Source organism: Hippocampus bargibanti, linkage group LG15 (assembly GCF_051943395.1).
Source record: "Hippocampus bargibanti isolate YZ-2025 linkage group LG15, ASM5194339v1, whole genome shotgun sequence".
NCBI classification, from domain to species: Eukaryota; Metazoa; Chordata; class Actinopteri; order Syngnathiformes; family Syngnathidae; genus Hippocampus; species Hippocampus bargibanti.
The window spans coordinates 4,172,635-4,197,755 of NC_142748.1; the positions used below are offsets into that span (position 1 = coordinate 4,172,635).

Below are 25,121 nucleotides of genomic sequence, written 5' to 3' on the forward strand. Positions count from 1 at the left end.
AACTCATTCACTGCCAGACGTGCAAAAATGTCTCCACTCCAGTGCCAGGGTATTTGTCATTTTCACTGAAATTGCAGGCCCCACACAATATGGCACAGGTGTCAAAGTCATGGCCTGGGGGCCAAATCCAGCCCGCCACATTATTTTTTCGGTCCGCGAAAGCAAATCAAACTTGTGAAACTCGTGAAATTTCATGATACTTGCTAAAATCCTAACCAAAATGTCATATTTTTGGATGTCAACCACAATAACAGTCATTATTCTTGACCTCTGATTTGAAAACTAGTTCTTCATTAATTTGTTGTACGCGCTATATGTAATATGTGGAGGGGATTAAACATTCTAATGGCTTCCCCAAATTCATAATGGCCCTCGAGAGGAAACCATAACTACTGTGGCCCGCAGCAAAAAAATGACTTTGATACCCCTGCAATATGGAGTGTTAGGACTACATAAACATTCAATGCAGCCTAATAAACTTCAGACTCTATTCTTTCATCAGAAAAAAAATGTTAATTCCTAAATTATATGGGTCTGGAGTTATATGAGCTTCAAATGAGGAGAGCTGTCCAAATACTGTACATATTGGTTTATATAGCGCTTTAACAACAGCTGAAGCTGGAACAAAGCGCCAACATGGAATAAAAATGGAAATGCTGCCCTCTTGTGAAAGGGGAAAACATTGCCACAGGCCATGTCCAGTGCTTTATCAGCACCCCAGCAAGAAAAAAACAAACCCTGAACAAATTTGGGAATGGCACTCATATTTTCAATTCCTGAATAAATTTGTGAATGGCAGTGAATGAGTTAAATTCAAGCTCGCACAAATTCAGACGCAGAAAGGAGCTAAAACGGGGAGCACCTGTTTATCCCAAAATGGCAGGAGTGCAAAGGTTACATTTGTCAAGGCAGGTGGCCACTAAAAAGTCACATCAATCGGACTAAAAAGTCAAATAATGCAGTTTTGCAAGTCTACGCCGCAAAAACCCACTGGGCCTTATTTTATTGTGTTTCCCGTCACCTAAGCTATCGACGTTACTGTTAAATCGCTTGCAAAACACCAAACTGAAAGCCGGGAGGAGCCTGCTAATTATTTTGGTGACTGACGACGGAGGGGCGTGCGTCTTCACGGGCGAGGGCGTGGAAATGGCACTCACTCGGGATGCGCTGATGAATGTTTCCCCAACAGAGACAAGACGAAGGGGTAGCGGGGGTGGGAGGAGGTATATTCTAACAGACCTCCAAAAACCCTTCCCGCGGATCACTCGGGTCGTCTTGAGGTGATCACAAGAAGCAGACAGAATGAGGTGCGTCTTTACGCACGCTGCGCAACTTCGGCACCGTTTGCTCCCGTACCGAGGGAACCTCTTGTTTTTTCGTCTTTCAAAACGTGCTTTTTAAAAACAAAACAAAAAAAAAACATAAATATGAAGACTCATGGGATGTAGTAAATGGAGAGCTGCGTTCAACTTCGGACACCTCAAGGTGCAATCCAAGCTATCGGTCTTCATGACCATGATCATCCTCTTCGTTTATCTTTTTTACTGCCTAAACGGATTCTGCGAATACCTCCCCACACCCGGTTATGACCAACGCACTCATCACAAGGACAAAAATGTCCAAAACGACGCACAAGAGACACCGCCAAAGGAACCCGTTGCGTCTTTTGCACGGGATGTTACGTTTACGACAATTAATAATAGCATCTCCGTAGCGAATAACTTTGGGAGCAAAAAGTTTCCTCAGGCGATCATCATCGGGGTGAAGAAAGGAGGAACGAGGGCTCTCCTGGAGTTTTTGCGCATCCATCCGGACGTGAGGGCAGTCGGAGCCGAGCCTCACTTCTTTGACCGCTTTTACGATAAAGGACTGGACTGGTATCGGTAAGTGGCAGAAGTGAGGGCAAAAAAAAATAATTCAAATTCACGACTATATTCTACAATAATATGCTTTTTTCTCTAATTCAATAATATGATTATTGCATTAGACAAAGTGAGGGGTTGTTTTTAATCCTCAAGAGTGTTTTTTTTACCACTTAAATGCATATGTCGATATTGTTGATAATAATCAAGGCATTGAAGTATATTTTTGGTTTTATAGTAGCAGTGATTGAATATTGCTGTTGCCATCATTTATCAGTACATGTACTTCTATCATCGAACTACATTTGAATCGGTGACCACTCAAAAAAAATAAATACAATTAAATATATAGTCTTGGTCATGGCTCTTTTTTTACTCATTTTTGTCCAGTTGACATGAAATGCATTTGAATTTGTGATTGGATAAAAGTTGACCAATGGAATCTAACTTTTGGTGCACACATTGACAGGTAACCGACAAAACCAAACCCGATTGGGGTGTTTTGCTTGTCACCTAGCCCTAAAAATGTCAGAGTTGTCTAGATAATTGTACCGATAGGGATGCAATGTCTTGTCACTGGTCTATAAAAAGCACAAATGCTGTAACATTACTACAATTACAAAATAATTGCATATGTTGGACACGGGTGAAGGTACATACAGTAATAACAATAATTACTTCCTTTCGAGTGTAATAATATTCCCGGTGTTATTGATAGCGGGGAAAAAAAGAAGCTTCAAGATGCTTCATGAACCAGTTATGTTTGAGTCCTCTAGACACCGCTCAATGCTCAACATAAGGTTGAAAGCACACGACTTGCCATTCCTGAAACGATTTCAACCAATAGTGCTATCTAGAGGGGTAAAAAAAATAAAAGTGGTTCATGAAGCGAACATGAAGCTTCATCTTCACAAACCTGTTATCATAAGAAAGGATGGTTTAAAAAAATACATCTTAAGATATATTGTAATAAGACGAAGAAAGCATCTACTGCCATTCACGAATTTATTCGGGAATTGAAAATATGACATAGAGCGCTGTACCTGAATTAGTTCGGGTTTTGTTTTTTTTTTCTTGCTTTGGTGCCGATAAAGCGCTGGCCATGCCCTCTGGCAATGTTTTTTCGTTTCCACAAGGCGGCAACATGTCCCTTTTTTTCATGTTAGCGCTTGGCTGTCTACCTACCTATCTATTAGCTAGCTATCCAGCTAGCAATATATTAGCTATCTATTAGCTAGTTTGCTAGCTTTCTAGCTATTTGAGTTATTCCGGGATGAGAGAACGCTGGCGCGTGTGACTGTAAAGTGACCTTGTGAGGTTTGAAAGGCGCTTATAAATGAAATGTATTATTATTATTAGTAGCAGTATTCATCGTAGTCGTAGTGGTAGTAGTAGAGGTAGTTGTAGTAGCAGTGGTAGTGGTAGTAGTAGTAGTAGTAGTAGTAGTAGGAGTAGTCGTATTTGTTCCAGGTTCAGCTGTTGTTAAATCACTATATAAACCAATATGTATTTCATTTTAATTTGTGCAGCTGCCCTCATTTCAGGCTCTGATAACTCCATATCCTTATAGTTTAGGAATTAACTCTTTTTTCTGATGAACGAAGATAGTCTGAGATTTCTTAGGCTGCATTGAATGTTTATGTAGGCCTAAAACTCAATATGCTATGGGTCTTGGAATTCGAGTGACAATGACAATAACTGGCAAATGTCTAGCAGTGAATGAGTTAATCCCAATTTCAAATCAGAATTGTTTACCAAAGAAGATAAATTCCAGTCATGTAACCATGCTAAAAAAAATCAGATTGTAAATGTGGTTGACATACTTCAGACAACGTATGATCCAAGCAAAAGCTGGCTATCCACCAGAAAGGAAAAGTGTGATCCAATAGGCTTCTCAGAGGGATTGAGTTTCTATTTGAGTGCGGTGAAATACAGTATGGACCAGTGTTGGCATGACAGCTCCATAAAGCACGCATCCAGTAAAACAATGTGTTTTCTGGCACGGGGAAATAATTGTTCTGTCATCAATCAGCCATGTTGATTCCGTCATTGCTTTCTACGAACGCACTCAATCGAGCAACATATACTGTCCGTTATTGAGCACGGATGCTTTCCAAACAAACCTCCGCTGATTCATCATCGTCACGTCGGACACTTTTAGCAATACGACACGAGCTCCGAGGACGGCAGTGTATTCATTCCCCTTGCCAATAAATTGCTGTTTATTGAGCTGACACGCCGCTTCCCAAAGTGTCTGTGTTGGTCCCTGGCGGGTGAAATGAGGGGCGGCCTTCATCACCAAGGCTGGTGTGATCACATAGGAGGGAGGTATAAAATAACAGAATTCGATTTTTGTTTTAAAAAAGAGCCCAAAAAAGAAAATGGGGCTTGGATATTGCTGTAGATGAAGATGCAAAAAGCAGAAATAAGGACGTAATAAAGTCCAAGTGGATGGATCAATGCATCTGTGTAATGATCAGGTCAGGGTTTGAAGAGGCTTGGATGAAACGGTGTGCACAAGGAGAGGTTTGTTTTGCTTTTCAGAGGGATAAAACGGAAGAGGGAGTCGTCATGACAACTTATAATTTACTTTAGGACCGACGTTAAGTGTGTGACTGGTTGAATGTACGTACGTTATTTGAATATAATAACACCCCTTTGACCAAAATGAATCATTCTGCAGTTGGACCGAACCATTGAAACTTTACAAGTTAAGCTAATATGCCCGTTCTATAAATTTCCTACCATATATTTTCCTCTTTGATTTTGAGCCAGATCCACAGCTAAAAAAATTAGAGAAGCACCAAAGTCAGATTTACGTTCAAGTCGTCCACGTCGTAAATTGTCCCTTAGTCGCCGCGCCAGATTGCCCCGTTCGGTGCTGCAAATGGGAAAGGTCGAAGGTATCTTGAGTTCAACTTTGGCTCGCCGAAAAAATTGGCAAAAATGTTATCCATCCCAAATATTGTGGGGAACTGTGAATGAGTCGTTTTTATGGACGTGTTTTATAAGCACTTAACTCATTCACTGACAAACGATGTGTAAAAATGTGTCCACTCCAGTGCCAGGGTTTTTGTCATTGTCACTTGAATTCCAGGAGCCACAGAATATTGAGTTTTAGGACTACATCAACATTTAATACAGCGTAAGAAACCTTAGACTCGCTTGTTTAATCAGAAAAAAGAGTTAATTACTAAATTATATGGGTCTGGAGTTATATGAGCTTGAAATGAGGGCAGCTGTCCAAAATACAATGAAATGCATACATATTGTTTCATATAGCGCTTTAACAACAGCTGAAGCTGGAACAAAGCGCTAACATGGAAAAAAGGGAAATGCTGCCCACTTGTGGAAGGCACAAAATATTGCCAGAGGCCATGGCCAGCGCTTTATCCGCACCCAAACAAGAAAAAACTAAACCCAAACTAATTTGGATATGGCGCTCTACGTAATACTTTCAATTCCCGAATAAATTTGTGAATGGTAGTAAATGAGTTAAGATGAAACACTTGCAATTACAGATAGAGGTTTTATTCCAGTCACAAGGCCTTAAAAAGCACTAAAACTATAACGAGACCTTTAAATGTTCTTTTTTTTACGACTTTCTCCTGATATCAAACCGGTTGTCACCATAGCTCTCGTGACGAAAAATGGCCTGCTTTAGTTCCCTTTCTAATCCGCTGACAGCATGCGTCAACGCTGTGCGAATTGGACCCGTCTAATGACAGAACGGGCATTAACACGGACAGCGAAGGGACATGTACAGGGAGGGTGTGGGGAACGGGGGGGTTGTGGGTGACGGATTAGGCCCCGCGGTCGCTGTCAAACAAGGCCTTTTGCGACATTACTGATGGCGTTTTGACCGAGTCAGTCGGATCTCTTCACCTCCCTTAACTTGAGATTCCAGATTATGCTTCCCGGAGTTGTGAAGTGAGGAATTCTGCCATCCCTTCATATAGGTACTGAATAAATACAAAAATCGTATTGGGCAGCGTTTTCACAGCCCTGCTTTGTTCAGCGGAAACGTCGTCAGTGTTGAATAGTCCGCAATGAGAAGAATAAAGCGTCAGCGCAGAGCGCCGATGGGTATGTGGAACTGTCGCGGCTTGGAATTGAAGCGGATTTACGTTGGACAGGAGATTTGAGATAATCTCTGTTCGTCTATGGATGCTACAGTTTCGAGCTTGCTTTTTTTATGTTGCTATATTTAGCTTGTAGCAGAAGTGAACATTCTACCATGATGTCTCTGATCCACCAGTGAAAAGGACATGTTGATCATGCACCAAAGAGGGTACAGAAAGTGCTTAACATTGAATGATTGTTTTATTATTATGGTCATATTATTTTGTTAGTTTGTTCTTGCGACTTCAAGATGGCACCGTGAGTGGCTGCGTTTACAGTAGCTCCTGTATTTTGTTTTTCTACTTCTTCCCTTCCTTTCCTCTTTCTTCAATAGCTTTTCTGCTTTTCAACACATCTTCACTGCGAGACTCTTGATGGCTAAGCCAAACCAATCTAGCTCACCTCAACTCAAATGAGACGAATGGTTCTTTGTCTCTTCTTTGATACCCTCTACTCATTATCCAAAGCCTCCATTTCACCTTTTTTTCATCGTTCTTTTACTTCTGTCGCCATCCTTTCTTTCCATTTACCCACCGTCCCTTTTAGATGGGGGGGGGGGAGATGGAGAGAAAAGGAAATAAAAAAGAAAGGAAATTAAAGGAAAGGGATAAAAGAAAAGTACAAAAGACGGAGACCCTTGACACTTTATTGCTACTTCAAAGTCCTTTGTTTCTATCGCCAGCCGCTCATTGCATCTTCTCCGCTAATTTCAACTTTGGAACCATTAAATTGCTTTTGAACGGTCAAAGAGCTACCGTCATTCCTTTTCTCAATACTTCCCCCTCGCAAAGTCACTGCGACAACTTTTGTTTTCGCCGCACACGCCGTCCATATTTCACGTGTGATGATTCGTTTAGCATAATCGCGCGCTAACGACGCTAGCGACTCCCATATCAATTCGAAGCAGACCCGCGGCGCGGCGGGCCAAGAAAAATCAACGCGAGAGCGAGCTGGAAAGTATCACTTTGAAACGTCGATTCGCCTCACTTTCAAAGCGCTGTCTGCTTCTTTGAGCTGGAGAATGCCCCCCCACCCCCTACGACCGCCTACCCCTCCGCCCCCTTACTCAGTCGCTAACCAACTAAAACACATGGACATCCTTAAAGGAAGCATTTGGCAAATTATTTGAGGACAAACGCTTATATGTGGAAAAGCCTTGGATTTGCCATCGACTGGAAGTGATTCTGCGGTTTTCCTGATGGGGAGTGAAAGGTTCCCGGGTATATGCGGCTGCGTGGGAGCATACCCCAATTCCCGACCTGAAGTCTTTCCCACACACCTCGACAAACACCGTTGCCCTTTTCTTATCGGCCTTGTAAATATCACATTGATAAATATTTGTCATTTGGTCATATCGATCGAAGAAAATTGATCTGGATTTCTTTGCTAGTGAATATTGAAACCCTTTAGCGACGCCAAGGTCACCATGAGCGGATTTATTAGCTTGTTAAAGGCGCTCTTTTTCTTGCTAGGTTACAGTCTGTAAATCCGTTTGCTTATCGACTCATCCCGTTTTTCTCGTCCCGTCGTGTCACGGGATCCGACAATACGTAATACCGCGGGGGTGCAGGATGATGCGCTACTTAAACCAGGAATTCCCAGGTTTCACTTCCTGTCTGTGAATTTCCGAGAAATCACAAGGGAATCTTTGGTTGAGTTCTTCCTTGGTCGTTTTTTTAGCTTTTCAGAAGTGGAAAGAACAAAAAAAAGTGCAATGTATACGTTATACTGCAAGAAAGAAGGCTTTGTGCAGCAGATGGAAAGCGGAGGAGACGGATGGGGGGGGGGGGGGGCAATGCTTTTTAAGCTGCATCAATGCTTAAAGGAAATACTTTTAGCAGGATGCATGTCAGAAGCAATCAGTGCTATAACCTCGCGCATGGAAAGCATGGGAAGAAAATACGCCAAAAAAATAAAATTAGGAACACCTGCAGACGAGTCATAACATAGTGAACCTTCAAAAGGTGACGGCGCTCAATTTTGATTGACGCCGTCGCGGCGGTATTAATCTAACAATATGGTTATTATTAGCCGGAGCGTGCGGTGGTTTTGAGTCGCCGTGAATCATTTTGGGAGCTTTCGCCTCCCGCGTCGAACCGACGCGCGGAAAATAATAATAAGCCGCAATAACCATAAAATAAACACGGGCAAAGTCGTCGTATTGTAATGCATCGCTAACTCCAGCAGTTTATATGACTTATAATCAGAAATACATTACTTTTCTAAAAGGAAATATATTCTTTTAACAGATCTCTTTGACGGCGTTACAATTTTCAATACCGCTCTCCTCTAGTACAGTAAAGTCTCGTTATATCGATGTTCTCGGGAATCGGAAAAAATATCGATATAACCGGACTATAGATATATCCGATCCTGCGGCATGTAAATTTTCTCCTTGCGTTCATAGAAATAGTATCGTAATAAGCAGTACTATCGCTATAACCGATATCGATATAACGAGACTTTACTCTATATCATTACATTACATTGAGGGACGATACAAATGAAGCTAAGAAGAAAAACAAAGGAGGGTTATAAACAAGCACGACAAGATAAAGTTAAGTGGGATACGGATAGACCACCCCAGGATGAAAAAAAATGCCGCATTGTCAATCAGTCGGCGTTTTGACACGTTGTCATTGGGCGACCTTTCTACTCCCGGTGGGCGGCATCTCATCCAATCAGTGATAACGGAGTCGGATTGGTGGTTGGCAATCGTTGAGAAGCGTGTTGGGATCGCTGGGAGGCGGCATTGAGTGACAACTGCTGTTTCCCTAACAGCGTTGCTTCTACCTTTGCAAAATTTAGGGTGAAAAAAAAGTCTGTCTCTCTCTCTCTACATATACATATATACACATATATTTATTTATATATACATATACAGGACATATCTATATATGTATCTCTATCTCTCTCTATACCAATATTTATCTATATACTGTATCTATATCTATATCTATACATATACTGTATCTATATCTACAGTGTATATATATCTATATAGAAATATATCTATTTACCGTGATATCTCGTCTTACGTATTCTTTAGCTAACAAACTATTCGCCTTACAAACATTAAATACACGAGAATATAATCTTGGCATACAAACTCGTTTTCGGGAAACACGCGGAGCGCCAGAATGGCTGGAGGACTAGTTTTCGGCGGAAGAACACCAAGCGACACGTTCAAACAGGTGACTGGCGGACTAATTTTCCACACCCACTTTCTTTCAGTGCACTCAGTGCAGATGTGGTTTGTTATCGAGTGGACACTTTTGCTTTTTTTGGGACCGAAAAAGACCCCACCACAGGGGACTGTTAAGCCAAAGAGGACACAAAAGAAAATGACGGTCAAGCAGAAGAAGGAGATCATCGAGAAACACGAAGTGTGCGTTTGTGTGACTTAGCGTCCCAGTACCAGTATGCTAAGTCGACCATTGCTACTCGTGGCTAAGGGTGTTTCTGTGTTGTCCATGAAACGTACTCAGGCAATAGAAGAGGTTGAAAAACTTCTGTTGATTTGGCTGAACTAAAAGCAGCGAGCAGGGGATGGTGTGTGAGGGTATTATCGCAGAAAAAGCACAGCAACTTCACTCGGATCGGACTTCTCAAGAGGCAACTACATCAACGACCATCACAAAGGTAAATAAAACGACTTTTTATATACAGTGCACTTGATTTCTTTAATTACAATACAATAGCACATTTATTTTAGATCAAATAAGGTATATTTTGTGTAATTTCAAGGCTTATTTAGTAGAAAATTATGTTTTATGGGGACCTGGAAACGGATTACTCTCATTTTTTGGGAAATTAATGTTTGGAATAATCACTTTTCGCCTTACACACACTTTCTGGGAACCAATTAAGTTTGTAAGTTGAGGTATCACTATATATATATATATATATATATATATATATATATATATATATATATATATATATATATATATATATATATATATATATATATATATATATATATATATACCCCGAATACCAAATCAAAAAAATCCCCCAGCAGCTGCAAAATGCATGCCTGGTCTTTGCATCCATGGAAGAAAAATATCATCATGACATGAAACCGAAACAAAAACAAATAACGTTCCCGCGCCCGCCTGAAAGGTCAAAGTTTATTGCAGAATTATCGTTGAAACTCCTCACCGGCTTTGAGTCACACAACACATTGCGCAAATGCAATCTGGAGCGTTGCAGGATTGCAATGCGATGGATATCGTGAGAGTTTGACACTTCTTGTGGCTTTAATTCGACGTTAGCATGCAAATGCGCACAAAAAAGTCCCTTTTTGTAATGATGAGCTCAAATCCATCAATTATAAAATCTGGCATGTATTTTTCAAGATGTGGTGATCCTCCCAAATTTTAATGTCTTAAGCCTGAAGCAACAACTTGGCTGATGAAGGAAAGAGTTCTCAGGCTGCCGACTTGATTTGGAAGCTCGGGCTAGTTTGATGTTAACCAGGTAAAGGATTTGAAAAGACTGAGGTTCCTATTCACTTCAAAGTTGCCGTGGTCGGCTTTTGTCGGACCCCTTCTGTTTACGTCACAGGTCCGTCTGGAAAGGCGAGGTAATTATGGAGTGTGTGTAGCTGTCGGTTGGTGTCCGCCTCTGTTTAATGTCTGACTCGCACGAAAAGAAGGGTATGAAGGGGGGTGCTTCATCCTGAGAGCTTTTGCTAGAAAACACACCTCTGTTGTATTTGTCTACTTAAAAACGGAGCACTGCTCCTGTCTCTCTGATGTAAACGCACGATGAAGAATCAGCTAACTGTCTCACATTGTTCCTAAACGCTGAAAAATGTACAACAACAAAAAACACCCCATTACACCCATTAAAAAGACAAAAACATCAACTTATTCACTGCCATTCGCGAATGTATTCGGGAATTGAATATATAACGTGGAGCACCATTCCCGAATTTGTGCGGGTTTTCGTTTTTCTTGCGGGAGGTGCCGACAAAGCGCTGGGCAGACCTCTTGCAATTTTTTCCCCTTCCATGAGGAGGCAGCATTTGCCTTGTGTCCATGTTAGCACTTTGTTACAGATTATAACACTATATAAATCAATATGTATTGTATTGTATTTTGTACAGGCGCCCCCATTTCAAGCTCAAATAACTCCAGACCCATATAATTTAGGAATTAACTCTTTTTTTCTGATGAAAGAAGACAATATAAGGTTTCTTATGCTGAATTAAATGTTTATGTCAAGGGTGTCAAAGTTATTTTTTGCCGTGGACCAAATTGTAGTTACTGTCTCCTCTCGAGGGCCGTTATGAATTTGCGGAAACCATTAGAGTGTTTAATGCCCTCCACATATTACATATCAAGCGTGCAACAAATTAATGAATAACTAGTTTTTAAATCTGAAGTCAAGAATAGTGACTGTTATTGTGGTATACATACGAGAATTTGAAATTTCAGTTCGGACTTTAGCAAGCATCATGGCACTTGACAAGCTTGATTTACTTTCACGGGCCGAATAAAATGAGGTGGCGGACCAGATTTGGCACCGGGGCCATAACTTTGACACCTGTGGTTTATGTAGTCCTAAAACTCAATGTTCTATGGGTCCTGGATTTTGAGTGAAAATAACAAAAACCCTGGCACTGGAGTGGACACATTTTTAGCATATGTCAGGCAGTAAATGAATTAAAAAAATATAAAAATAAAACAATATTTCAACTCACATGGCAAACATGATAGACACACTGCATTGTAAATTAATACTTGAGTGAAAATGATCATGAGATGTCGGCCATTTTCTTTCCTTTTCATAGTATGTATCATGATAATTGCGATGGGTGGACTATATCTCTCAAGAGGCCTGCCGTGGCAAGCGCATCCCCCCACCCCCGCCCCACAAACATCCGCACGATGTGAAGAAATCTCGTTTTGTACACAGTGGCCTTAAAATGAGGCCGCTCTGGCTAAGAGGAACATTACGTGGATGTGGTTTGAAGCAGACTACACCGTGGCACACTAATAGCAATTGATCCTACAAGCAAACTGCAACTTCATTTTAAAAGAAACTGTGAACAATGAACCCCCCCCAAAAAAAACACACTCAGGGAACAGCGGGCAGAAACTGCACCAAAGTGACTTGTCGGGGGATCAGACAGTATCAAGCGCTCTCATTGGCCGGTGCCTAGGGAGTTGCCAGACAATTTCACACCGAGTCGATTAAAGTTTGTACTTGTACCGGTCCCCTGTGTGTATGCTCATTTCCAGGACAGGTTTTACGAGAGCATTTGTTTTTTTTTTCTTTTCTTGCCCATGTGCAAAGAGAAATGCTACAGGGGGTTTATAAAAAAGCTTGTTTAACTCTTTTCGTGCATGCCTGCAACTATATCACGTGATAAAATGTTGCTTTTTATTTAGTTATTTTTTTTAAACCGGCTACTCTTCTTATGCAAACATACAGTATTGCCTTCTTGTTAGTTGTTTTTTTTGTCAGTGTCGGGGTGGTATTCAGTGTCAGGTGACTTTAAAGTCAGCAGCAAAGCCTAAAATAGTCTCATCGCCATTAAATCATTCACTGCCATTCACAAATTTATTCAGGAATTGAAAATACGTAGACATACAGCGCCACTCCCGAATTTGTTTTTTTTTTTTTTCATGCTTGGGTGCCGATAAAGCACAGGCCATGGCCTCTGGCAATGTTTTTTCACTTTCAAAGCAGCATTTCCCTTTTTTCCATGTTAGCACTTTATTCTAGCTTCAGCTGTTTTTAAAGCGCTATATAAACCAATATGTATTGTATTTTGGACAGCTACCCCCATTTCAAGCGCATATAACTCCAGGCCCACATAATCACGGGCCGAATTAACTCTTGCTGCAATATCTCCGACCAGCCAGCGACATGCAGCATGGATGGAAAATGTGCATATATATATATATTTTGTTTTTACAAGAAAGCATGGAAGACAGTCAATTAATTTTGGCTTATTTTCTTAATTTGTGTGCTTTTGTCATTAACTCATTCACTGCCATGCACAAATTTATTCAGGAATTGAACATATGTCATTCACAAATTTGTTTAGGTTTTGTTTTTTTTCTTGCTTGGGTGCCGATAAAGCACTGGCCAGACCTCTGTCACTGTTTTTTCTTTTCCATAAGGGGGCAGTGTTTCCCTTGTTTCCATGTCAGCGCTTTGTTCCAACTTCAGCTGTTTTTAAAGTGATATATAAACCAATATGCAATGTATTTTGGACAGCCGCCCTCATTTCAAGCGCATATAACTCCAGACCCATTCAATTTAGGAATTAACTCTTTTTTTCCATTTGAAAGAAGAGAATGTAAGGTTTCTAACGCTGTATTGAATGTTTATATCGATCCTAAAACTCAATAATTTATGGGTCCTGAAATTCCAGTGACAATGACAAAAACCCTGGCACTGGAGTGGACACGTTTTTGCACATTTGGCAGTGAATGAGTTAAGTTACAGGATGGTGCTTTTAACTACTCAAGGGTTATACATTCAGTTCCTTATAAGGTCATACTGTCCCTCTTTTCCGTCTGATGAGTTCTGTCAAGGTTGCGAGTTTAAGCCTTTCTCGGAACACGTACTAATTATGTTTACTGGAAGACGGCGACATGCCTTTGTGGCACAAAAGTTGTCGTATTAAGTACAGAGTATAATCTAATATTGCCGACCGATGTGATATATGGTTTTAAAAACCATACCCGTTGAAAAAAAAAATGGAGGAAAATGTGTTATTTGTGTCCAGGCAGGGATATCAGAGTACACCATACGTTTCCATTTTAACAGCTCAATTATGGTCCTGCGGCGAGGACACGATGACATCAGCGGGGTCAGCAAGCAACGACAATCTGTAATTTGCTCATCTCACCGCCATCATCTTCAACGCGTCCGGCCTGTGTTTAGGAAAGTGCGCCCAAGGCGGGGCAGGGCGGGGGTATAGTTTGCCGATAAAGCCGGACTAGCTGCAGATTTTCCCATTCGATAAGATGGGTAATCAGCGGTGATGCGGACGTACATGCTAATGCGCGTAAAGTCACTCGTATGGACTTCCCGAAGTGTAATTAAATAGTCAACACAAAGTCAGTCGGTGTTGTACAAGGCAGGCAATTTACGTCGGCGAGAACAGGAAACAGAAAAAAAGCCGGCAGGAATGCACCAGGCAAGCTGGCACAGAGACGAGCCGTCATATGCAATAGAGGGGGGGGGGAGTAATCCAAAACAGGTGAAAACAATCTAGGGGGGTGCGGATAATCGCAGCGGACATGATTCGGACGGTGGAAAATATTTTTGCAAATAAAAATGGGATACGTCAGTAGTCTGGAAAAAAAGGTCGTGTCATTGAATTTAAATATCGAGGTGCAAGGGTATCTATTAGCGAGCTAGCTTTCTATCTATTTGAATTACTTCCGGGTTGAATGAACGCTGGCGCATGTGGCTGCCGCTGCTCACCCGCAGAAAAAAAACATATCCTGTGACTGTAAAGTGTCCTTGAGAGTTTTGAAAGGCGCTTATAAATGAAATATATTATTATTACTCTATCTATTAGCTAGCTAGCTAGCTTTCTATCTATTTGAGTTACTTCTGGGAATCGTATAAACCTCGCATCAGCCATTTTGAATGCATCTCGACTTACGACTGTTTGACTTACGACCGTTTTGTCGGAACGGAATCTGGTCGTAAGTCTGGTATTACCTGTATATCATTTTTTTTCCCGCTCTTTTTCGACCTACCCGAGAGAGGTAAAACCTCGATGGCGCAAAAAAAAAACCGCTTTTGGCTACACCGGATCGTCTGCCGACAGTAACCTTTGGTATGCAGAATTGTATAAAGCATAACAGGGATTAAAATGTTGTCAAATTTCTAATGAGACGGTTCTGCAAAATGAGCTTACATGCTAATATTTGGAAACAAAAATCTACACACCCGTACATACGGTGAGACCTCAACTTACGAACTTAATTGGTTCCCAGACAGAGTGTGTAAGGTGAAAAGTGTGTATCTCAAAAAAAAAAATCCCATAGGAAACCATTAAAATGGGAATAATCCGTTCGCGGGTTTCCATAAAATATACTTTTCAACTAAATAAGCCTTAAAACTACACACAACATACCTTATTCTATGTATAATAAATGTGATATTGTATTGTAATGAAATAAATACACTGCATTGTATCATAAAGTCACTTTATTTACATTTGTGATGGTCATTGATGGCTTGATGGAATGGCATTGGAGGTCGAAGGTCAAAGGGAATTGAATGAGGACTGTAATTAAAGAAATAAACTGTGCTGTAAAATAAAGTTTTATTGACCTTTTTGATGGTCGTTGATGGTTTATGGAAGGAGAGTCACCTTCCATAAGGACTGTTGGTAAATTAACCTCTGGTGCTGTTCGGTCGTGTGCTTCCGCCGAAGATCACTCCGCCAGCCATGGTGGGTGTGTATTATGAAAATAGTGCTTATTATAAGGTTTAATTTTCATAAATTTGACGTTTGTAAGACAAAAAGTTTGTAAGTTGAGGTCTCACTGTACAGTATTACTCCGCCAAGCTTTTCTTTTGGTTCAAGTCCTTAAAGGCAAGAGCATTTCACAGAACTGATTACAGTTTCTGCTTACTTCTAATAAGCCCTGTAGGAGCTCTCGGGGCCTGTATTTGCCCTCGGTAATGACAAACGTCTCCCTCTGCACTCCGTTGAGTTACAGGGAGGCCGTTTTGTCTTTGAACACCCGCAGGCTTTAAGTGGTTAAGGATGTTGATATATTTGCACAAAGTCTATTCCTTTGTGGAAAGAATGGGTGGATTCTTGGATAGCGGCGGGGAGAGGGGTTGTAAAAACCTGAACCCGGTTCGATAAAGTAAAGACGGGGAGGGGAGGAGGAGAGGGGGGGGGGGGATGGCACGCATGCATGAGCGTGTCAGAACGAAAACTGCGCATGATGACAACTTGCGTTCAATGATGATTATACCCTGCGGTTTGGGCACTCTGAATGGCTTCCATCTGACTTTGAAATTCAGGGCTGGTGGTGGTGGAGGAGGACTCCCATTTTGCCTTACAGAGTGGGTGGTGGGGGGTGGGGGGGTAAAGAGAGACCCGGGCTCTGGCGACCGGCCAGATTGTGTCGCCACAGATCGCAGCACTTGGGACGTCACGGTATGTCGGGAGCGCAGAAAAAACTTCCTCGGTCAGACATACTTCCTTCATCTCTCTCTCGCTCACTCTTTCTTTATCCCACTTTTCTCTCGCTTTGTCTTTCTCTATTTTCTTTTACTCACTCTCTCTTTTGCTTTTCTCTCTCTCTTTTCTCTTTTCTCTCTCCCCCTCTCTCTTTTACTCTTTTTTTCTCCCTTTTTTTCTCTCTCTTTTTCTCTCCCTTACTCTTTTCCCCCCTCTCTTTTTTCTTTTACTCTCTTAAGATTTTCTCTATTTGACTCTCTTTCTCTCTTTTTCTCTTCTCTTTCTCTATTTTCTTTTACTCTGTTTAGATTTTCTCTTTTTGACTCTCTTTCGCTCTCTCCCTCTTTTTCTGTTCTTTATATCTCTTTTCTCTCTTTTTTTACTCTGTTTTGCTGTCTCTTTTACTCTCCCCCCGAAGCCATAAATGATGCCCAAAAACAGTCTTTAGATTATTAAGTGCGTAGTTTGACAAAATAGAACTATTGCTTTGGACCACGATCTGTTTTGGGATGTTTTTTTTTTTACTTCCTGTTAGGGAATAAATAAATAAACAGGGATAATCCATCCGTTGCAATTAGGAAACCTTTTCAACATTCTATCTGGAAATACAATTAGGATATCACGGCTGACTCACGTGTCCATATCCGAGTTGTAAACAGCAACCTGCAAGGTCCGCTGCAGTGTAAACGGGTCGAATAAACCCTTAAGACCACACACATGGACTCTGTATGTGTGGATCAGGGAGGCACATAATCTGTGTTGTGCCTGTGTGCCATCTGCCAGCATAAAAAAGGGAAATGTAACTTCCTGGTTCCCTTGAATTTGGAGGAAATTGTTGATTTAGGCTTTGTTTGGGGCCTTCTAAAGTAAAACATGAAGAAGAAAAAAAAACTTTAGAAGATGAAAAGAAAGGCGCATCAGTCTGGCGAGTGACTTTTTGTTTTGATTCCAACTCTTTCCTTCCTTCCCTGGCACCGTCTCTCTTTGCTCTGCCTCTAGCCTAGCGTGTCTTTGTCGCTAACCGCTAGTCGACATTCTTCTTCCTCTCAATCGCTGTGTGGGCTTCCTTCGTGATTGCAGGCCAGCGGTTGCTTTCGCATCGATTTGAGGTCATTGAACCATGCAAGTTTGTCTTTTTGTTCCAGCGAGGCAACATGGAAGTTTGCGAAGAGACAATTTGTGTACTGTTTACAACATATGTTCCGTTCTGAGGATTTTTCCACTTCTTTCTTTATATACAAGTACACATCATGTGTAGATAGCAACCATTATATTTTTTCAAACTAATTTATTATTATTATTATTATTATTATTATTATTATTATTATTATTATTATTATTTCTACCTTCTTTGATAGACTTTACACTTCAATGATGAGCCTTGAGTTGACTGTTGTCGGGCCATCCCATGCTTACTGATGGTGGTCCGATTTATTTAGCGAGCTAGCTAGCTTTCTATCGATTTCAGTTACTTCTGGGTTGAGTGAACGCTGGCGCGTGTGGCTGCTGCTGCTCACCCACAGAAAAACATCTAACAGTGACAGCAAGTGCTTGGGTGCCGATAAAGCGCTGACCCTGGCTTCTAGCAATGTTTTTTTCTTTTCCACAAGGGGGTAACAGTTCCCTTTTTTTTAAGTTAACGCTAGGCTATCAAACTATCTATGATAATAATAATAATAATAATAATAAATTACATTTTAAGCGCCTTTTAAAGCGCTCAAGGACACATTACAGTCACAGACAAGTATAGGTACGATAATAAATAAAATACAATCACAAATAGAATGCAATAAATAAAATACAATTATAAATAGAAATAAGAGAGAGAGCTACACAGAAAATGCAATTTTAAATAGGTGGGTTTTGAGATGGGACTTGATGGGACTATCAATCTATTAGCTATCTATTAGCTAGTTAGCTAGCTTTCTATCTATTTCAGGTATTCCGGGATGAGTGAACGCTATCGCGTGTGATTGAAAAGTGACCTTGAGAGTTTTGAAAGGCGCTTATAAATGAAATGTATTATTATTAATATTTTATCATTCATTCAGCTATGAGATTTGCTCAATGCAAACGGGAGTTCATATCATATCAAAATTGAGCGGTCGTATGTCAACAGGCTACTTTTTAGATTATTTGACTTTTTCGCAAGGTGATTGGACCATACTTTTTGTCATTATGGGCTATAATGTTCTTTAAAAAAATATTTTGGCTAGTTTTATGTCTAGTTATTGTCAGATTCAACATTTCTGACATCAGATAATAGCAAACTATGTATCATAGTAGGCTAGTGACTCAATTTTGCAAAAATAAACAAAAAAAATACTCCTAGTGAAGTGTGAAAATGCTGTCACGCAATTATTTTTTCAGGTTTGTCATAAATATCCAGATTCTGTGGCATTGCAAGTATTGCCATGCACCCTGTAACCTAAACACGACAAACTGTCCACTTTAGTGACCGCTGCCCCTGAAAGCGCTTAAAATAAATGAATGGATGTGCTACGGTAGCGGGGAAAAAAACAATCCAAAGAAGCTTCTCAGTTGGCATTTCCTCCCTAAAAGTGTTTTTAACCATTCCTTGGATCCAGATTCTATATCATCACTCACGTCATGCCGTGCCTGAAATAAATCTGTGAACCACAGTTTCACTCGAGCGCGAGAGGCCGCCGCTTACGCCGAGGCTTCAACCGCTTCCCTTCAAACAAATCTTCAAGACATTCTCATGTGAGCTGATTCAGGAATCTTTTTTTTTTTTTTCTGCTCGTGGTATTTTTGTTCTCAAAGCCATCTGATATTGTGCCCCCGTGTCGTACAAAAACCCAAAGTCGTGTGTTTGCCGTCGCCCCGACATAACATCACATAACTGAGAGCCATCTTCCATCAAAGCTCGGAGCGCTATAAGCCTTCCACTTAGATCCCAACCGCAAAGCCCAAACTGTCTAAATATGCTTGCTCCAGAGGGAGGGCGGTGGGGGGTGGGGTGGGGGGGGGTTTCGTTGGGGCTTTACTGAAATCCGCTGAGAGAGTTTTTGCTGTTCTAACTCTGGCGCTGCTCCCCACTAAGACGATTCCTCCCGTCAGATGTCTCTGACATGGACCAAATAACCCCCCACGCCCCCCTCGCCTTTTGTCTCCCCTTTGCATGAGGAAAATTGGCAGGATGCTGCTCACAACAGGGGTTAGGACATTCCTTTTTTTCCTTCTTTTTTTACCACGACACACATCTGCATGAAATATACAATCCCAATAAAGTTTCTTTTTCACCATTGCACCCCCCCACTTATACAATCTGCTTTTGCACCCCTCCTTCACATCTTTTTACAATACAATACACTACATTTTGATTTTTAACTCATTCATAAATAAATTAAACCTTTTTTTTTACTTGATGGATGGGTGCTATCATCATACATGACATTTTCTTTTCGAAGGATCCAAAATATTTCCTCACATGATTTTTTTTCACCCATTCACTGCCAGACATGCAAAAATATGTCCACTCCAGTGCCAGGGTTTTTGTCATTATCACTCGCATTCCATGACTCACGGAAAATTGAGTTTTAGGACTACATCAACATTCAATACAGCGTTAGAAATCTTAGATTCTCTTCTTTCAACAGAAAAAAAGAGTTACTTCCTAAATTACATGGGTCTGGAGTTATATGAGCTTGAAATGAAGGCAGCTGTCCAAAATACAATGCAATACATACAGTTTGTATAGCGCTTTAACAACAGATGAAGCTGGAAAAAAGCACTAACATGGAAAAATGGGAAATGCCGCCTCGCTTGTGGATAAGAAAAAACATTGCCAGAGGCCATGGCCAGTGCTTTATCAGCGCCCAAGCATGAAAAAAACAAAATCCGAACAAATTCAGGAATGGCGCTTAACGTCATATGTTCGATTTCTGAATAAATTTGTGAATGGCGGTGAATGAGTTGAAAAGGTAATAACTTCCTCTCAGTTTGAGTCATCAAATTCTACAAGCGATGAATTAAGAAATATGTCAACACTGCCAAATCCTTGCAAACAGACAAGAACAATAATAAGCGCCGATCCAAACGCAATAGCCAAGATTTAATGCAAACACAATGAGATTATCCTTGGATAACCTCACGTACCATACACATGTGCATTTTTATTTTATTATTATTATTTTTTTGATCGTTTATCATTCATTGGGGAAGAAATACTCTCGCTTTTCCACAACCAAGGAACACCTGCTTGGCTAAATTTATGAGCTTTATCGAATGAAAAAAATAAATATAAGATAACGCCATCGCCAGAGACATAAAGTAGTCGACAGTTAGAAACAGTCAGCAAAACAGTATCGACCATTACGTCCCGCATGGGGCTAATTATCTCACAACCCCTTCCAGAATCCCCCTAAAAAGGTGGATGTACGTTTCCAAGCTATAAATGTCAAAGCTCCCTTTTTTGTATTTAACTGTAGCGCTGTGATGTAGAAAGGTTGTCTTAATACCGTGTCCCTCTCAAAGTCATTAAATAAAACAACGGAAACGTTACGAAAAGCATTTAGCGTTGCGGCTTATGGCCCGTCGTAAACTACGAGCTGTTTAGTGTTTAGTGAAAGCGGAATGTGTATAAATGACTGGAAGAATAAGAGGCCGGTCATAAAACGTTTTTTGAACTGGACCGCCATGTTGAAAAAGTAACTAATAATAATAATTATAAATCACATATGTTTTCAACTTGAGCATCATGTTGAAAGAATTAAATAAAAAATAAAATGAATCAAAGAAAAATCACATATGTCTTCACTAATAGCCAAGCAAAACAATCGAGGAGCCCGTAAAGTATCGGAACTTTATAAGTCTCACAAAATAATGTTTTTAAAAATAAATTAGAGTATTCTGATGGAAACAGTCATCCATTCCATTTTGTGACCCGCTTATCCTGATATGGGTATGCTGGAGCCTCTCCCAGCTGTCTTACGGGCACCCTGAACTGGTCACTAGGCAATCGCAGGGCACATAAACGAGAAAACAAGCATCCACACTCACAATAACACCTAAGGGGGCAATTTCAAATGTTCGGTTAAGTTAGGTGTTTCGGGAATGTGGGTGTGAACCAGAGTACCTGTAGAAAAGCCACACAGGCACAGGGAGGGGGGGCATTCAAACTCCACACACTCATCCATCCATCCAGCTTCTGCTGTTTATCCAGGGTCGGGTCGTGGGGGTACTAGTTTCAGTATGAAAGCCCAGACTTCCCTCTCCCCTAGCCACTTCTTCCCACTCGTCCTGGCAGATCCCGAGGCGTTCCCAGGCTAGCTGGATGACATAGTCTCTCTAGCATGTCCTGGGTCGTCCACGGGGTCTTCTGTCAGTGGGGCATGCGTGGAACACCTCACCACGGAGGCGTCCAGGCATTCTAATCAGATGCCCGAGCCACCTCATCTGGCTACTTTCTATGCGGCTCGATTCTGAGCCCTACCCGTATGACCGAGGTTCTCACCTTATCTCTAAGGGAGAGCCCGGACGCCCTACGGGGGAAGCTCATTTCGGACGCTTGTATCTGGGATCTGGTTCTTTCGACCCGTAGTTCGTGACCATAGATCTGTAGATCGCCGTGGTAAATTGAGAGCTTCACCTTTTGGCTAGGCTCCTTCTTCACCGTAACAGATCAGTACAAAGTCCATATCCACAAAATCATATCGATTGCAATTTTTTTGTTTCCTCAGGAATCTGATGCCCCGAACACTGGATGGTCAGATCACCATGGAGAAGACACCCAGTTACTTCATCACAAAAGAAGCCCCACGCCGCATTTTTACAATGAGTCGCCACACCAAGCTAATCGTGGTGGTACGGGATCCAGTGACCCGCGCCGTTTCCGACTACACGCAGACCGTGTCCAAATCACCGGGCCTCCCGTCTTTCAGGAATTTAGCCTTCCGTAACGCCAGCACGGGCCTCATCGACACATCTTGGAGCGCGGTGCGGATCGGGATCTACGCCAAGCACCTGGAGAACTGGCTGCGCTACTTCCCGCTTTCCAGCTTCCTGTTCGTCAACGGCGAACGCCTCGTGACGGACCCAGCGGGCGAGATGGGTCGCGTCCAAGATTTCCTGGGACTGAAACGTGTGGTGACAGACAAGCACTTTTACTTCAACCAAACCAAAGGCTTCCCGTGCCTGAAGAAGCCAGAGGGGAGCAGCAGGCCACGCTGCCTGGGGAAGTCAAAGGGCAGACCCCATCCGCAGATCTCCTCAGATGTGCTGCTCCGGCTCAGAGACTTTTACAGACCTTTTAACCTCAAATTCTATCAAATGACGGGTCAGAACTTTGGCTGGGATGACACGGCTTGAAACCAAAGCGCTTGAAAGTTGACGGTAGATGTTCACCAAAGTTAATATCGCGCAAAACATGCCTAGCAATCATTTCGGTGGGTTTAAAGATGCAACAATCACGCGGAATAAACTGGATTTTTTGTTGTTGTTGTTGTTTATGTTGCAGGAGTCGTCTATTTCAGAGATTCTAATTTATAAGGTGACAAGATATTGATGTTTTTCTTCCCTCAGACTTTTGTATTTGGAGTTTAAATCCCAACTAAAATGTTTATTCTTCAATGTGTCTTTTTTTGTCTTTGATTCAGCCTGACGATGCCAATTACAATAATACAATTGAAGATTTTAACTCATTCGCTGCCAGATATGCAAATATGTGTCCACTCCAGTGCCAAGGTTTTTGTCATTGCCACTTGAATTCCAGGCCCTACCAAATATTGAGTTTTATGACGACATAAACTTCATAAACTGACGACATAAAATTCAATGCAGCCTCAAAAACCTTAGATCATCTTCTTTCATCACAAACAAAATAGTTAATTCCTAAATTATATAGGTCTGGAGTTATATGAGCTTGAAATGAGGGTGGCTGTCGAAAATACAATGCAATACATGCATATTGGTTTATATAGAGCTTGAACAACAGCTGAAGCTGGAACAAAGTGCTAAAATGGAAAAAAGGGAAATGCTACCTCCATGTGGCAAAGAAAAAACATTGCCAGAGGCCATGGCCAGTGCCTTATCGGCACCCAAGCATAAACAAATACAAAACCCGAACAAATTCGGCAATGGCCCTCTATGTCATACTTTTAATTCCCGAATACATTCGTTTATGGCAGTGAATGAGTTAAGAGCGACCTTTCAAATTTATTGTAACTACCTGATCAACCAATGAAAATATCGCACTCCGAACTTTGACATATTTCCACCCTCACCCGCCTTTTCCCTTGACCTGTTGACCTGTGCTCATGATAAACTGCAGACCGATACCCGTCGACTGGTTAATGGAGTCACACACACACCCGCACACAAATGCGATCTTATCCTCACAAACAAAGAGGCTACCCTCGCCACATGACATTAAAATTGCATTCCTAGGCGAGGCGGGGCCCTTTGGTGGCTGGGAGATGGTGTGGATCAATAACTGAATGATTAGGTTATAGGCGGTGGCGATGTGCTTATGTGTATTGCGGTTTGCTGCCCCTATTTGGTGCTAGGGTCAAGCAAAGGTCACCATCATTTTATTTTTCATAATATTATTTAACTTTTAATATCGCATTGTTGCATTTAGGGCCAAGACCATGTAAGGGAATTGCCATTTATGTATGATTTGAATATTTTCATAGTCACTACAGCGTATATATTCATATATTCCTGCACTTATATTTAACATCAGTCATTCTCAAAAGTGTGCCGGATGTTTAGGTCTTAAAAGAACATTAAATATATATTTTAGGAATAAACATTTATGGCATATTTTCTATAGCGTAAAGTGGAGTTTAACGTTGTGTATAGCTAGAGTTTTCGTACCAAGGAAATGTTCGATCTGGGGGTTTGCGCCGTTGAGGGACTGTGTTTGTGTTAACAAATACCAATGAAGGCCTTTCCCCTATGAGTGATTAAAGAGAAGAAACATGTCATACAGACTGGAACGATAGATTGGTCCAAAATTCATCACGGATATTTAGGAGAAAGGAACGAGGTGGTCCACAAGGACTACATCAGATTTCCCATCAATGAAAAATGGCCACGAGTTAAGCAGCAAATCCCTCATTCATCATCAGGCTGACGTTAGTGAGGTCTGACGATATCGATGTATAAACAAAATGGTTGAGCAGGCCTGCGGAAGTTACTTTTTTTTTCCACCATAAAGCGCTGGCTTTGTTCCTAATAGCTTCTTTGGTTGATGCTTCACTGAAATTCCTGCGGTCCATGTGTGTCCATGTGCGCAACAACCAAGGTGCAGAGCATTCATCAAGGTAGGCTTGAACAACATGCAATTCTTTAAAAAGATGGCAGATGATCCATCCATTCATTTTCAGATGCGTTTTTCCTTTGAGGGTGCACTGGAGCCAATCCCAGCAATCTTCGGGCAGTAGGTGGGGGACACCCGGAACTGGTTGTAAGCCAGTCACTATGATTGGCTCACAATCACACCCGGAGACTATTTAAGTATTCAATTATCTTTCTATGCAATGTTTTTTGGAACATAGATTGAAAAGCGGAGTACCCGAAGAAAACCCACGCTGGCATTGGCAAGGTGCACCACGCTGGCATTGGCAGAACATGCAAACTCTACACAGGAAGTCCGGAGCTGGAATTGAACCAGACACCTCTGTATTGCGATGCAGATGCACTAACCGGTCAAACATGGGCTCGTCAAAGTCAGATGATGATTTTTGATAATTACCACAAGGACAGTTTAATATCAGAGTTTAATAATGAGTTTAATATCACTATACAGAGTTTGCAGTTAGATGGTGAATAATATAAAGAACATTGTGAATTATAATACAATATTAACTCATTCACTGCATTTCACGAATTTATTTGTGAATTGAAAATATGACGTACATTGCCATTCCCAAATTTTTTCGGTTTTTGTTTTTCCATGCTTGGGTGCCTATAAAGTGCTGACCATCGCTTCT

General features: G+C 41.3%; 1 protein-coding gene across 1 annotated transcript; it reads left to right on the forward strand.

Annotated features, from left to right (window-relative positions):
• Positions 1-1,196: 1,196 nt before the first annotated feature.
• Positions 1,197-22,755, forward strand: LOC148887150 (heparan sulfate glucosamine 3-O-sulfotransferase 6). Its single transcript, XM_089015606.1, has 2 exons — positions 1,197-1,883; positions 21,867-22,755. Exons 1-2 carry the CDS (start codon positions 1,438-1,440, stop codon positions 22,492-22,494), a joined length of 1,074 nt encoding a protein of 357 aa, XP_088871732.1. The 5' UTR covers positions 1,197-1,437; the 3' UTR covers positions 22,495-22,755.
• The last annotated feature ends 2,366 nt before the right edge of the window (positions 22,756-25,121 follow it).

Bases quoted from the DNA above. Each gene is read 5' to 3' on its own strand.
- LOC148887150 (XM_089015606.1), top strand. From the start codon at position 1,438: ATGGGATGTAGTAAATGGAGAGCTGCGTTCAACTTCGGACACCTCAAG. The intron at 1,884-21,866 runs GTAAGTGGCAGA...TTGTTTCCTCAG, and splicing joins AAAGGACTGGACTGGTATCG to GAATCTGATGCCCCGAACAC.